The sequence below is a fragment of the Nilaparvata lugens genome, chromosome 8 (assembly GCF_014356525.2).
Source record: "Nilaparvata lugens isolate BPH chromosome 8, ASM1435652v1, whole genome shotgun sequence".
In the NCBI taxonomy this organism is placed as follows: domain Eukaryota; kingdom Metazoa; phylum Arthropoda; class Insecta; order Hemiptera; family Delphacidae; genus Nilaparvata; species Nilaparvata lugens.
In genome coordinates this window covers 24591634-24608762 of record NC_052511.1, presented here as the reverse complement: position 1 = coordinate 24608762, position 17129 = coordinate 24591634, and the positions used below count along the sequence as shown (strand labels likewise).

At 35.8% G+C, this 17129-nt stretch overlaps 1 protein-coding gene across 2 annotated transcripts in view; it reads left to right on the top strand.

Moving 5' to 3' along the window:
• The window catches only part of LOC111050407 (LHFPL tetraspan subfamily member 6 protein), a 328211-nt gene that overhangs the window by 96160 nt on the left and 214922 nt on the right, over positions 1-17129 (top strand). For both annotated transcript variants that reach the window (XM_039434315.1, XM_039434316.1), the window contains exon 3: positions 1150-1253. In XM_039434315.1, the coding sequence (XP_039290249.1) occupies positions 1152-1253 (102 nt within the window). In that variant the 5' untranslated portion in view covers positions 1150-1151. The remainder of the gene's footprint in view (positions 1-1149; positions 1254-17129) is intronic.

Genomic DNA, 17129 nt, shown 5'->3' with positions numbered 1-17129 from the left:
TGGTTCAATGTTCATAAATGGTTTGTACTTAATTGGCAAAAATAATTATAATTTTATATACAATTCTTTGAAAAAATGCATAGTACAAAACGGTACTCTTATCTTAAACTCAGCTGTTGATAAGGAAGCCTTATCGCTCGGGTGCTAACTGTTTGTTTGGCAAACCTTTTATTTTATAAGGGTAATTATAATTTTTCTAGTTAATTCTCTCTTTTCATGAGATTTACTCAAAAAATTCGTCACAATATGTTTAGATGTTTGGATGTTTAGATGTTTATATGTTTGTATTTCACCGGATCTCGATAACGGCTCTAACGATTCTCACAAAATTCAGAACATAGTGGGTTTATAATAAAGATTCGATTGCACTAGGTCTCATCTCTGGGAGAACTCGCTGAAGGACATTAAAAGGATAATTATTATTCATCCTTGGAAAAATAGCTGATAATAATTATTTCGTCGTCTGTTGATGATGGAAGTGAGTGAGCGAGTTATGTGTGTGGGACTGTGTCAAAATAATGACACAGCTGTTTGACTTTTGTAATCATTCAATCAGGTACTTAGTGCCGGTTGCAAAAAAGCCGGGTTATTTTCAATCCTGATTAATTCCAGTAGATTCATCTTTTTAAAATGGTCTTTTCAGATTTGGTTCACGTGAAATTAATCAGGATTAAAATTTAACCGGCTTTTGTGCAACTGGGCCTTTGTGAGGGGAAATTTTTGCATTCCTCTGGGAATTAATCTTAATTTACTGTGATGACATAGAACATTTCTGTATGAATATTATTATAATTTCTTCTTTCGTAATAAATTTTCTATTCTTTTGTACTCCAGAGCGAAGCTTGGTCCCCGATATTAACCATACTCAACGCAGTAGAAGCATCCGCACATTCAAGTTGTATATTTCAATATGCTTTATAAGTGATGAGTTTGTTTGAAGTTTAAAGAATGCTAGATTTAGACTAATAATATCTGATTATCGTGAGATTATTTTTGAGCTCATTACTTTAATTTTTCAGAAAACATTTTTTGTGTTGTTTTGATTGTGTAATAGATTTACCAGTGGAAATATTCAGGTATATTTTTCAAAAAAGTTAACTGAAATCAATGTTTTCAACAAAGCTTTATTGTTGTTGTTTTTTATTGCAGATATGGCATCATCTCTGAGTAGCATTGGAGTACTGTGGGCATCACTCAGTCTAGTAGCGGCTCTGCTCTGTTGCTCCGGATTCTATCTGCCATTTTGGATTCAGGTGAGTGAGGATTAATCCTGAGCTATAATGAATCATATTCAGAGGAGTTGGCTCAAGCGGTCACCGTTCCAACGGGAGTACCAGACGCTTGATTCTCAATTCATTCTTCCTCCATTCTATTTATCTACTTTTTCATCGTTTCAATTTCTTGTACTCCCAATTAATTTGATATAAATATCATGGCTGCAAAGCTCTGGTTCTGTTGATATATCCTGATGGTACATCATCCTTCCCACATCGTAGATACGAGCATCCTGAAAACAAATCATCCGGTTGATGAAGAGTTGCAACTACATCACTGAACTTACAGAGAGCAGTAAGCCAAAGTGTTACATCTTAGTGTATTACCTCCCCACCCTCATAACCTCATTTATTTTGTTGAGCTAAAGTGAAAGCAGCTCGAAAGCAGTTGCATTGCTAGGATTTGGGAGATCAAGTAGCCACATTCACTTCCGACTGTCACAATTGGTTGAATGGGAAGCATTGTTGTACTCATTCATAAGGAATACTGACAGATTGAAGTGAATCCCACTAGTGTATGATGATGCTCTCACCACCAACTTCTTGTGCCAAGTAAACTCTCACTGATGCCAACACAACAAACTTAATCCGGTCTCTTGTAGCTACATGGCTTACTTTGATATCCAACTCTATTCTAGCGGTCTTATTTTTGGCCGTCTGTTTTTCTCAGTCTCTTGTTCTTAACCCCATCCTTGCTTTCCAGCCAAGGGTACTGTGCTTTTTTCACTCAAAGTACACACTTTTTGTATTCCTCATTTCTTGTATTATTCAAGGAGTGCTTTCCTCGTAAACTGATTCTGAGACCTCATCACTAAGTTGGCTCCACTACGTTGGTATTCCATCTTTTTGATTTGGTTAAAATGAATAGACAGTGATTTCAATAATTCATTTCTATCCTTTCAGCCATACAGCTTATGTAGACTTAAGCACAGATATGAGCTTAGCAAGCTAAACTCATCATGTGTGGTACTGTCTATCCTTACGTTGAGAGCTCAGACATATAAAAGTAATTTGGCATTGTCGTGAATAGAGTCACTATGAAGACTGGTTGTCCACTAAATTGCCTGATGTTACCCAACAATCAGGCTGGCATGTTTACAGAAAGAAACCATCTTCAGTCCATGAGGTATTCCATACATCCGTCATCCATTGATATACAGGCAATTTGGAATTAGTCCTTCCTTAATGAGCCAGAATGCTGAACAGGTGTCTCTTAAGACTGTGGATCAGATTCCCGAAAGCCTTCAGCAGACTCCAGCCCCTAACATTCAACTCTAGGCGCCCACATTTCAAAAGGCAAAAAAAACTTAGAGCCTCTCCCCAGCAATAAAACCCAATCTTCCAACTCGACAGCATCCATATAGAATTCAGAAGCCTAAATATCAGCTTGATTTTCATGCAAGCATTGTATGAAATTCAATGTAAATTTTTGAAATGAGTACCAACTGGGGACTGGGCAATTCCGAACCGTCAGCCTCACTCAACTCACTCTTTCATAGCTCTCATGTTTAAAGCAATTCCATCCATGTTTCTTCTTGATTTAGAAGTATACAATCAACTTCATTATCAATGAGAGAAATAAATGTGGAAATACAACACAGAAATCAACAATGCTCTCTCTACCTACTATAATAGATTAGTGGGAACTAAACAGTATTATATTTATCTTCTTTGCTATCACTATATACAATGAATGTATTGTAATCGTGCCAAAATCCAAGTGACTGCTTGAGAACCACAAGATATTTGAACAGAGATTAGGTTATCGATAGCAGTTGTAACACATTAGCCATAAAATAGTCAGTTGCTGTGCGAGAGAGCAAGTGGAATGGTTTTGGCCAGCACTGTTGAAAAGGTAGTAAGGTAGAGACGAAAGAAGCAAATGAAGAATACAGAAAAGAGAAGGAGGAAGAAGGAATATAATAAGATAAATGGAAAGAAAGAGAGGAGGATGAGGAGGAGGAGGAGTGGGATGAAGAGGTAGACTAGGTGGAGTCGAAGGAGGAGGTGGAGGAGAAGGCAACAAATCAGAGTGCTCCAAGAAACGATTCACTTGGGACAAGAGAGAAAACCAATTGATTTTCTTTCTGTTCCAATTTTTGGAGAAGGGATTACAGGGAGTGAGTATTTTTGTGTAGCAAAAGAGAAGAAAGAGGTAATTTTATGGTGGGAAAGTGAAGGAAGGGGTGGAAAGAAAATGGTGCCATTAGTCTTGTTACGGTGAGAAGATGTGTGGACTGCGAAGGTGGAAGGAAAGAAGGATTGATGAGGGAGTGAGGAGAAGAGAGGGTTGGAGTACTGAAAATGGGTGAGTGGAAGAAGTTAGATAAGAAAAATTATGAGGTAAGAAAAGGATGAAGGATCAGTTGAAAAAGTGAGGAAGAAGCTGAAAGTAAAGACATGAAGGGAAGAGAAGCAATGTGAAAGTGTGGAGGAACAGCAATTGTAGAAAAAATGGCGAGGAAATAGAAACTCTTAATAAACATAAAACGAAAAACCACTGTTGAAATATTTAGGATAATGATGAGTAAAACATGAATAATAATCACGAGAGATGGAGAAATGGTGTTTGAGACGTTGAAAGACGAATGCAGAAAGAGGATCAAGAAAGGAGAATGAAAACGATAGAGAAGCGGAAGGAAGGAGACTACACCAGACGATTAAATAAAGAATAGAATAGAAGCGCTGAATGGTTGTAGCTTTTCGAGTGTTGGCTCGGCTCGACATTCGTGTTGAAGCACAAAAGTTGAAAGCGTTTTTCACCTGATGAGAGGCAGCTAAATAATAGATGGAAAGGTAACGAATGAGGCACGGAACAAGGAACAGATGAGGCACGAGACAGGAAACGTTCCCTTCGTAATGTAACCCAGCATATAGAACAGCGGGTGGCATGCAATATGAGAAGGTAACTAATGAGGCATATGAAGAGGTAACTAATGAGGCATAGAACAAGGAACGTAACCCTCAGAACATAACCTGGGATAGTTGAATAGCGAGAGAAATGCAATATGGGAAGGGAACGGATGATGCACAGAACAGGAACTTGCTTCACATAGTATAACCTGGCATCACCGAACAGCGAGATGCATGCAATATGCATAGATGAAGAGTGGAAGGCATGCAATATACAAGCTGGATGCTTTCTGCTGAGGTGAGGTAGGCTTGCTAGAGAAACAAGCCCTGACGGAAATGTATGAGTAAGAAGGATGAAAAAAGTATTAAGAGAGAGAGGAAAGAAATCGGGTTGGATATGAAGAATGAATGACAAAGAATGTGAAAAAATAGGTAATGTTAAGGAAATGCCATTATTTTGTCTTGGATCTTGACTGGAACATCTTGATTAGTGTGGAAGTGGTAATGGAAAGTTAGTGAAGAGTTTTATAAATTGAAATCCATCAATAGATGATGTACTCGATCATTAAACTGTACTTTATACATTAATCATTATCTTACTCCATTCAATCAATCATTAAACACAGGAACATTGTAGATACGACATTCTTATCATTAGTCCAGTAAATAAGATTTTGTATCTGAAGTGTTTCACACGGGAACGCAAATTTGAATATTCAAGAATGTGAAAATGATGAATATATCGCAAATTTCTGGTTATGAGTCTTTGAAGTTTTGATCCTTGACGTATCCTTATGCGTGACTTTATGCGTAGCTTTAATGGATAGAATGATGAGTCAATCCTTCTGTTATTAATTTTTTAAAATTCAGGTGAGGATAGAATCTTAATTGTGAAATCTTATTTGACAAATCTTAATTCAGACACCTCAGAAAATACTGAAATTCTTGATAGATACGGTTCCGTACAGTAATAATAAAAAACTACTCGAAAGATATTCCATTTCATCTGGTTATTTCAAGGTAATGTCATAGACAAAGCATTCAGATATATTTTTCATTACAGATTACAGTATAATTATGTATCAAATACTTTGTAAGAATTGAATAAGTATTTTTCATTCCACAAGAACTGAGAAAGTTATTTCATCTATTCATTGATCGAATTCAATTCGCCATGTTAAATCTTTTATTATATAAAAGAAGTCAAGTTAATTACCAAGTTATCTATTTATAATGAGTATGCATTGTATTTACACTTGTTCGAGTACTTCTATCATGCAAAGCTACGAATAATGCTTGTGACACTGCGAATGGACTTAAATTACTACATGTTATTACACCACATCAAAACTGACCATAAACTTAAACATCACATTAAGTTCAACTAAACTTGAAATATTCATCAGGTTTCAATAAAAGCTCACCCTCCAACTCCCCACCATCTAGACTCCCGCGTAAGTGTCCCATTTCGGTAGCACGTGACAAATTGGCGGGAAAGAGTGCACTGTAACCGGAACCGGAAACTTGATTAGCACTTGAAAAATCGCCGCCGCGTGTCGTGTGCTTGCAATTTATTGGACTCGCCTCGTACGGCCGATTTAATCTATCTTCATGATCGCGCGTAATCCTATCCCTTGAATATTCTATCTTCTATCTTTTCTCATCTCCTATCCATTTCTATCTTCTATCTCCTGAATTTTCCATGTATCAAGTGACCACATTTATTATATGTTGATGATAGACTTTTATGACGTCATTGGATCTAATTCAGTAGAGTAATGTGTTCAATTGACCATTGATGTGAAGCTCCATGTGAGGTTATTGATTTTCCACAGTTCACGGTTTGAAGCGGATGTTGACAGCTGGGTTATGGTTCAATTCATTATAGTTCCTCATTTATTGCCTCATCAAGCTCTTATTCAGTAATGCAATTTGCAAGTTCAAACATATTTTGAGAAGTGGATTTTTTTTATGAATCTGAAAAATAGAATGAATCTAAAAATGCTAGAACATAAATTTCAATAAAACATTGAGTTCCATTTTGATGTGATATGGATATATTTCCGATATAAATTCTTAATAAGGATGAGTACCATCCCAAAAACTTCTAGTAGAATACCTAAGATAGTGTTCCATTATAATACCTATACTGCTTCAATCTCTACTTTTTGGTATTTATACATGATTCGGTTGTGAACATTATATCAAATTGTTTCAAGGAGAAATATGAATAAAACTTTTATACCGTCCTTATATTTGTGCCCTGAAAATGATTAAAATAATTTGTGTCGTTGTAGAGTTCCATTGAATGACCTACAGCATGTCTGATGCATGCATTGCAGTGAGGAATTAAAAATGACCTTTCACCTTGGCCTTAGAAAGTTCAATATCAACCATGACCTTGAACGTTCGACCTTCAACCTTTGCACCACGCTGGATCGCACTTTGAATCCAACTCAACGAGAAAAGAAAGTGTATCAACGTAACTTTGGTACCTATATTACAGCTTTACAATGTCTGTTCACACCGAACTTAGTGGACTCCAAAAACTCATCACCCACTGCCTCACACTTTTATTCGTTTCTCACAAACTCCTTCACTCTCTCTGTACATGTTCCATTCTATTGGCGAAAGAGCTGATTTGCTTGATGACATATAAGGACGAAAAAATACAGTACTTCAAATTCAATGACAATTGAATGAATAGTTTTATATATTTCAATTTCAATTTTCAATTTTCAATTTCCAATTTTCAATTTTCAATTTTCAATTTTCAATTTTCAATTTTCAATTTTCAATTTTCAATTTTTAATTTTCAATTTTCAATTTTCAATTTTCAATTTTCAATTTTCAATTTTCAATTTTCAATTTTCAATTTAAATTTATTCACAACACACGAAAATGAAATGAGTAAAAGCAATACGGTATACAACAAAACAATAACAATTATATTAACACATTAAAAGACAATATTGCTAAAATGATGTGTGCTGAAAAAAAGGGGAAAAATACCTTGCCAACTATGGTTTCCCATGTGATAGGCAGGTAAGGTATAACTGAAAGGGAAGGGTGTGTGATGGGGAAGTGGAAGAAGGTAGGTAGATAGGCATGGCTGAGGGAAGGGAAGATAGGATATGAATTAACGATCCAGGAAACTGTTACAATAATTTAAAGATTGAAAAAATAATGCTTTTTATCCAATTAATGATGATTTCCTGCTTCATTTTCTTTGTAATCTTAGCATTGTTGAGATGATGATCCGGAATTTTATTGATTATAGTACTTAGATAAATAAGTTGCCGTCTAATTATTTCAATATTAGTATTATATATCAAATACTTATTTGAAGTAGGTCTCAAGCGGTAATGTATATTTAATGAGTTGTTGGTGCATGGAAAATTGGTTCTATTTTCTATTAAATATTTAATTACATTTTCAACATATAACTGTCTAACTGTCAAAACCTTGAATTACTCGAATATAAGGTCAGACGGGAAAAATCCGGGTTTATTTAAAATAGATTTAATCATCAATATCTGCATTATGAACAGTTCTTTCAAATGGGAATTATAACACCCTCCCCTCCACCATACTGCTACTCCGTATTGCATTATCGACTGTTCTATAGCAAAATAAAGCATTTTAAGATGAGTTGGATTCAGAACTTTTCTAGCTGCATAAAATTTGTAAGAGAGGTATTCATTTCATCCTTCTGCAATGATTGGTTCTTCGAATGTTTAAGATCAAAGTACGTGTGTTTCGTGTTTAAGTATCGTATTTTTATCTAGCCACTTTTTTATGTTCAAGGAGTTTTGCTCTGCAGTTTCATGAACCTCAGCCCACGTTCATCCTGAGAAAATAGCTGCTGTATCATCAGCAAGGATATTATAGTTGATTTTTTAAGTTTTAATCTTAATAGATCATTTACATAAATTATGAAAAGTAATGGCGATAAAACAGTGCCCTGGGGGAGGCCATAAGGGGTATGTTGAGTTCGGTTGTATTAGTTTCATTATTTACTGATAGGGATTAAGTTCTATCAGACAAGTAGCCCTTAATAAGGTCAAGGAAGACTCCCCTAAAGCCATATATTTGGAGTTTATCAAGAAGAGAATCATGAGGGATGGTATCAAAAGCTTTTTTATATGTAATAGAACAGCAATGGTTTTTAGATTAGAATTAAGGTTCTGGTATACGATATTAGTAAATTCAATTGAAGCATGTTCGGCATTTTTACATATTTGAAAGCCATATTGATTATTATTTATTATATTATGCTAAATCACAATCATTCATAGTAAGTCAAAAGTGAGAACTTCGCTAACGCTCGTTCAACAAAAAATACAAGAGTTCACACACATTCAGTTTGATGGTGGGAATCAAACGAGATGCTGAAAAATATTCAATAGACAGCTTATAAATATATTGGCAAGGCAATAAATTTGCAGGGGTTTACAGCCCAGACTCTCGAAGCCCGCACACGTTGGATGATCGGCTGAATTTAATTTCCTATTCGAGTATCGGCAGTCGCGGCTCCACGAATAAATGGCGATAATCTTCGGAGTTTGACTGCCGGCACGTTTGCCAGATTAATGCTTTCCAGGTCAGGAAATGGGCGCAGGTTGGCATCAATGCTGTGACTTCGCTGAAGTTGGTTGTGCTGGTGAGGATTGCGCGGGAATAGTTTGGTTGGGATTTGTGTTAAGTTTGGTATTGGGGAAAGATGTGGAAAGGTTTAAGAAACTTGTTTTTGAGAATTCAAGAAAATGTTTCCATTCTCAATAATTAACCATTGTCTTGATTTTTAAGGAAGTGGTTATTCATGAAGAAGTTGTCAAATATGTTATCGCTCAGATTGTAAAATGAGTAACGAATTTTTGCTAATCAAGTTGTAAAGGTGACAACCTTTTGAGGACAGTTCCACTATAACTGGTATTTATGTTATGAGCTCACACGTATGAGCATTTTAAGCATAATCGATAATGAGAAACTTATCTTGTTCTCACAGCCTCATTCAGTTTGTTTCAGTTATGATTGAAATTGAATTTTGAATTTAGAGATCATTAGTTCTGATTGGGATCTACACCGATTAAAATTATTTTATGGAACCACAAAATCGAAGTATTCAATCACTAATTTTGAAAGAGTTCATAAGTGGATTTCGTATCCTATACTATTAAACGATCAACTTCTGTTTATATGTTTAAATGTTTGTATTTCACCGGATCTCGAAAACGGCTCTAACGATTCTCACGAAACTCAGAACATAGTAGGTTTATAATATAAAGATTCGATTGCACTAGGCCTCTTCCCTGGGAGAGCTCGCTGAAGGACATTGGAAGGATAATTATTATTCATTCTTGGAAAAACAGCTGATAATGATTATTTCGTCGTCTGTTGGAAGTGAGTGAGCAAGTTCATGTGTGTGGGACTGTGTCAAAATTATGACTCAGCGTTTGAACTTTTGTAATCATTCAATCAGGTACTTAGTGCCGGTTGCAAAAAAGCCGGGTTATTTTCAATCCTGATTAATTCCAGTAGATCCATCTTTTTAAAATGGTCTTTTCTGATTTGGTTCACGTAAAAATAAATCAGGATCAAAATTTAACCGGCTTTTGTGCAACTGGGCCTTCGTGAGGGAAATCTTTGCATTCCTCTGGGAATTAATCTCAATTTACCGTGATTAGATAGAACATTTATGTATGAATGTTATGAATGTTATTATAATTTCTTCTTTCGCAATAAATCTTTCATGCTTTTGTACTCCAGAGTGAAGCTCGGTCCCCGATATTAAAACATAAAACTTTCAACGCCATGTCAAGTCAACTGAACATTCAACTAGTCGAATAACTGATTGAAAACTATTCAATCTGACGAGTCAAGTGACTGATTACAAACACTATTTAATATAATAATATTATTCCCTCAGCTTGAACTTACATTACTTCACAAAAACTTACAACTCGAGTATTGTTAGAAATCATCATTATCTCAAAAAATTTCAAATATTCTTTTATTTATAACGAAATGATTAGATCACTACTATATAGAATGTGATGAACTCCTTTGTGGAAGAGCAAGCGCCAGCAGAGCAATTGCCTGTGATTACGAACTATCAGTATCCAGCATTCATTACTCTCTCTGTATCTACCTATGACTTTCGTTCCTTTTACGTTCATATTGTCATAATGAAAGTCTACAGGATTTGATTCGTTCGAAAATAGAAATGGAATTGCAAACAAAGGAACAATATAGTTATATCTTATTTTATGTGTGATCGTTTGAGTTAAAATTCAATTTCAAGAAAATTAACAGCCTTCATTCCTCTATTGTCATGTTTGAACAATAGATAATTATATCAATTAAGCTTCCAATTCACTGAAGCCTCTATTATTTTCTTGATGACTTATAAATAGTGATCTCAAATTATACAAATTCCAATTTAATGACGTGAGCTTCATCAATCTGTGAAATATATGGAGTAAATTTATACGAATATTATGAGTCAGTCAAAAGGGCTGAGAGAGACGAAACGCTGAACTTTAATAGAAGTGTGTAAATTGAGATAAGATAAAGAGAACAAGAAACGTCATTCTAAAACCGACACCAGACTAATTGGAGTCGGAACATCAAAGGCGGCGGTTGCTGGATGTGAAAAGCTGTCAACTGATATGCCACAGTCATGTAGGCTACAATAAGATACAGCTGAGGCAACCGAGGTAATTCACATCTGATAGAGCTTGTGTGGAAGTGAGTGTGTGATGGAAGGGTGAAAAGAGGGAGAGCATTACAAATGTACGGTGGATGGCTGAGGTGGATGAGGAGGAGGAGTAGTAGTAGTAGTATAAGAATGAAGAGTATGAGGAGGGATGGAGGAGGGGGCGGAGGAGGAGGTGCAGTGAGAGGAAGGTGCAGTGAGAGTGGAAGGAGGATAAGACGAAGGAGGAGAAGTAGCAGTAGGATGAGAATGATGATGAGGAGGAGAAGGAGGATTAGTAGTAGTTGTAATAGTAGGAGGAGGAGTAGGGGGAGTTGTAGTAGGATGAGGAGGAGGATTGGAAAGAAATTAGGAAGGAATGTGAAGGAGGGAGGGTAGATAAAACAGAGAGTAACATTGGGGGAGTGGAATAATAAGAGATGATGTCAACTTGTAAAAGTTCATGAGAGTAGAGTGAGAGGGAGGTACAGTGATTCATAAGTCAACTGATATTGAAGGGAAGGATATAAGAAGGTTATTAGAGAGGGAAGTTGGAGAAGAAGAGAGAGTAGAAATAGAAGGAAAAGAAGAAGAGAAAGAAAAGGAAGAACAAAATAAGAAGAGGAAGAAAAGGAATAAGAAGAAAAAGGAATGGGGGAAGAAGAAGAAGAAGAAATAATAAATAATAAGAAGAAGATGATAAAGGATAGGGAGAAAGAACAGAAGAGGAAAAAGGAGAATGGGTAGAAAAGGAAGAAGAAAAAAATAATTAAAAGTATTACAGTTGTGTTGTGTTTCAAGATTTGTGTTTTCATTTTCAGAATTGAAAGTTGAAGCGTGGATAAGGAAAATATGAGAAGAGAGTATATGGAAGGAGGAATGACAGATGATAATTATTTAGAAAAGATAAGCATGAATATGAAGGAAGTGGAAGGTATGGAAAACAAAAACTTTGCGAAGGATCTCGAATGAGAAGATGAGAAGGTGATGTGCTCATGAAAGCTCTAATGTTGATCAACTGGACTCGTGTTGCACACTAGTAATAATAGAATACAAGAGAAGTAAGAAGTAGAAACATGAACACTTGAAAGGAGTAACTTGAGAAATAGGATGCGGAAGAGCGTAATCCAAGAATGGAAAAATGAGAATGAAATAAGAAATAATGGGAAGGATGAAATGAGGAACAGTGAGAATAATATCAATAACATAGGCGAGACACATAAGAACATGCTTAATATGAGCAAGATGATCAGAGTAGAATAAATATGAGAGTAGAATGAATGTGAGAGAAAGATTTGGAGCAGAATGAAGCAAGGTGAAAGGAAAATTTGGGATAGAAACTTGGAAAAGATTAAGAGTGGATACGAATCGAATAAGTTTGGTATAGCTATGAGAATTTAAGTTGTCATAAGAAGAGGTTTAACGAGAGTAGATGTTTATGGAAAGATATGTGATAAGAGAAGCAGAGTAATACAGAGGTAACTTCAATACTTGTGTGATTAACTTGTGGAACGGAAAAGGATGACAATAAGAAAGATGTGAGAAGAGATACAGGATAAGTATAAAGAAAGAAAAAGTAGTAAAATGAAGAATTGTAAAAGGAACTTGATAAGAAGAAAGGGACATAGGAATAGGATGTGGAAGATGAATGTAGGACAGTGAAATTCACATCCACTAAAACCGGAGTAATGGTTTGGGTTTAGTAATCGTTACTCCAGGGTACCTTCGTTCAAAGACAAAGGTTTGCTTTCTGATAGAAACAACTGTTGTAGTCACTTCTATTGAACAGGTTGACAGCAAACATCACAGGGGGGCTCTAAAGACCCCCTGAGGGGGTTGGGGACCGCTTGAGGGGGAAGGGGGCTTCAACTTCGATCACACCTTTGTTGTTAGCTAACTGTTTCATGTGTGTGAGAAAGTAATTAGTGGAGTATGAGATGTCGTGTGAGTGTGTGTATCTGTATGTGTGAGTTGGTATGTGATTGTGTGAGTTCATATTTATGTGAGTGTGTGAAGGTGAGAGTGAATAGAATTCAATCATCAGCGTTTAGAGTGTCATACAAGTTATTATTGGAGTATTGTAGTTACATGGACAAGATGTGGGAAAACCATGTTCGTTTATCACTATATATGAAACGTTATTTTGTGAAAAGAGTGTTGGGATGTGAAGGAACAGATTCACTGGGTTTACTCATGGAGAAATTAATTAATTGGCACTTCTTTACTGCATTTGCGAGGCAATGAAACCACAGAGCTGATTATAATAGCTTCCAATTTTATCAAGATTGTAGGTTTTTGTGTTTTTTGTAGGTTATTGAAGTTGATGAATGATAACAAGGTATAACTTAATCAATTTTTATTTGATCAATTTTCAATATATTTCTAGAAGAAATACAATCATGTCAATTAAGAAAACAGAATTGTTGTTATTGATTGTTTTATTATATGTAATTGATTATTTTTGTATATCCCTCAAATAGCTTACAGCTTACAGTGGGATACTATCGCACTGTTCTAATAATCAAATAAATAAATAATTCATTCATACTTTCCAATATCCATCAATTATTATTATTCGATATCTATAATCAATATGGACATTGATAGATTGTATTTATTATATTCTGGAAACATCGCCTTATTTGGACTATATCAGATTCCAAAATTCGGAAGAAAAACAGTTTTGGAGTAATCCTGTTAATTCTCTCAAATCATTGATTCAATTGTGTTTTTGTTTTTTTTTTGTAATAACAAATTGGGTAATAAAATTTAGAGTATTAAAACCAAAGTTTATACTATGACAAACATGATTGTAATCAAATTCCTTCATCCATTCCAACTTTGTATTATTGGGTTTTGGTGAAATCAAAAATACCATCAGCCCAAATAGCTCAATTCACTCACTGAATCTAATTAATTAATATCAAGGTACCTATAATACAATGTATTCTAGGTACATTGAGTCAACGTTAGTAGACAGTCCAAGAAAAACAGCTGATTTATGAACTTCTCTCTACACTACAATCTATGAACTTGTGTCAATAAAAACAAATACTTGTTAGCATGAATGAGTATGGAAATTGGTATTGAATTCCAACAAAAGTGATTCATTTCTTATTTCAAGTATATTTTTAGTATTCTAACTAGAAACTTACATCTAATGTAAGAAATAACCTATTTCGGACTATGTGTAACCTTATCTAAATTTGGGAGAGGAATAAGGTTACCATATTTCATCCCCCCTAGCATTTTGATGATGTAATTATTGTATGAATCAATAAAGAATAAAGAATAAGAAGTCAATTCCGGGAACGCCCCTCTCGATGCATATTGGTTGATGCTATCAACTGAGAGTTGACTGCACCGACGTATCACGTGTCACTATACTTCTCGCGGTTATTAGAAGACCACGCCCTCTTGTTCTCTGATTGGCTGCTTTTTATTGGTTACTTTTTTTAGTGCTGACAACAAACAGCAATGAGTGAGACATTGCATAATTGAAACTCAAACAATGCGGTATGAATTACAATGCTTCGTTCATACAATACAGTATTTATCTACAACACATTTATCATTTCGTCCTATAACATCTTGATTTCAACATTCCAGAGTTTATATAAAAGTTCTATGAAAATTTGAAATTGCAATTTATTGTAACAGTTTATTGCTGTAGTTCGTTCTGGAAGTGCATAATTATTTATCAGCTAGCATAGCTTGAGAGGAGATAATGAGAGTTTACACCACTAATTAACTGAACAACACACGCACTCACACACACCTACACATTGTACCCGCTACTCAATATTCATTTGATAATATGACGATGAGAGAAGCTGCTCACATACAGGTTGCGAGGGGGGGTCTGTGGTTCAGTCTGGGAAAGAGGAAGGGCTGTGACCAAGGGTACCTCATATGTGACATGTGTGTGACACACCCAACCTCATATGTGACAGCAGTGTGTCACAAACCTAATTCGTTGTTTATTTATTCAATTGGATGGTGGATGTCGCATCCATTATGCCGCTGCTTAACTCTTGCTTGACAGAGAGAGGAAGATCGAGTGAAAGAGAGTAATAGAGTGAGAGGGACCTGGGCTTGGTTGATTGATCAGACTCATGGGACTAGTGTGTGGGATTTCATATCATGTAAGTGTGTGAGAGAGGGAGAGTCATATTCAATGATGAGAGACAAAGATAGAGAGAAAGTATACATAGTGGAGTCTACTCAATAACTGTGGAGGAATGAGATTTGGTTAGTCATTAGAGAAATGAAGAAATCGCTCGTATAGAAAATCAAAAGGGGTGAATAATAAGATGATTGATTATAATAATAATTGGCGAGACACTATTGTTTCTACTACAAATCAATCATTTGACCTTCATGGGAACGGACTGAATTGTAAAGTTCAATTAGAAAGATCAGTGATTATGGAATCAATATGTGCATTGTTAGAAAATTACTGTGAATAAATAACCAGATATCAATACCATGTACTCCAATAACAATAGTTACACCTCAGCTAATATATTCTTGAAAGTAAAATAGCCACTAAAGATATCAATAATACGTATGGTACTCGAATATCTTACCATCTATTGCTGAAGGAATACTGTCCTTTGATAGCAACAATATCAATATCACGTAGAGCGATACAAGATAACACCTTCGGTTAGAGTAATTTGAAGTTGTATGATTACCACGTACATTCACAACTACCACAGGTACCAATCCTATAGGTTCCTAATGTAGGCTACAGTAAACCTTCGATTACACCTCAGATCTGCAGATAACATGAATTTGGACCAGTGTTGCGTGAACAACCACGTTGAAAACAATAAAGATAGGAATAGGATGTAGTGCTGCTTCTAAAGTGAAACAGAAGAATGTTTTGAAGAGAAGCAGAAGAGTAAAGCGAATAAGTTATAGAAAAAAAGTAGAGAAGAATTTAATTGAATTGAATTGAATGGGATGGCTGTCTTCATCTGAATCCCAGGAGGGCGAGGAGGAGAGGAAAGAGGAGAGGAGAGGAGAGAAAGAGAATGAACCGGTAAAGGAAGGAAGAGAATATAGATGAAGAAAAGAGTAGAGAAGTTGAAGAGAATTGCAGAGAAGAGACCAGTGCTAGATATAATGCGGCAGGGAACTGTCCCCAGGGTCAGAGCAGAGGTATTCAATGGCAGGGAATGTGGGTCAGAATTGAGGTTAGGGAGAAATCCCCAGGGAGCATGGTGAGCGGAATAAGGGATGCGTGATGACGTCATCATCTCTAGCACCTTTCCACGGGCCCTGGTTTGCTACATCTTTGTTGTTGAGAGAAAGAGAGAGAGTGACAGAGTGATAGATGGAGAATGTGTGAGGGAAAGAGAAACAAAAAGGAAGTATATCAGAGACATGAGAGGTCTGTGAGAAAATAATTGTGATGAAAGAAGAATGTGAGAGAGAGAAAACAATGTGTAACATATTTTTTGTGAGGATGAATGTTGATGGGACATTTGAAAAGAGAGAGTTTATGAGTGGGAGAGAGTGTATGAGAGAGAATATAGAAGAGAGTGTGTGAAAGGAAAGGTGTAAGGGGAAGATGAAGAAGGGTGGGTAGTGAGAGATTTCAGGAAAATGACGAGGGAGTCCCTTGTGGTTACTCCTTTTACCCGTTTATTCCACATTTATCTTGTTATTATACGTCCACTCCTTGTAATATACCTCTACTCTCAGTAAAATCCTTGCAATGCTTCTTGAAATATATTTGATGTAATATAAGCTTAATTTCAAGTGAATAAATCCAGTTAGACTAGTTACACACACATACATTTTTGGCCGTACGATTTTTTGCCGTCCTTATAAATTCTTACAGATTAAACTGATGATGTTTGACAAGTTTTGTTTAATCTCATAGAATTCATAGGAGCGAAAAAATCGAATTATGAACTTTATCAGATTAAACGCAACTTGACGAACATTATCATCTGTCTAACATGATCTGGTCTATCAAATAGAATTTTGAAGGGCGGAAAAAAAATCGTACGTCCAAAAAACGATGAGTGAGTGACTAGCCCAGAATGCCCAAATCGTTGTATCGTTGTATTGATATCATGTGGAATGTAGGGGAACAATCAGAGAACAACAATGTTGAAGAGGATAAAGAAGAAGGGAGGTAGAAACGAGAGAGGACGAAGAAATAGATGACAGAAGTGAGATGGTGAGAAAAGGGGGAAAGATGTTGTGGGGATTAAAAGGTAAAAAAGTAGAAGAGATGGGCAATAAAAGGAGTGAAATAGCACTGCAGATGGAAGTAATAAGAAGGAACA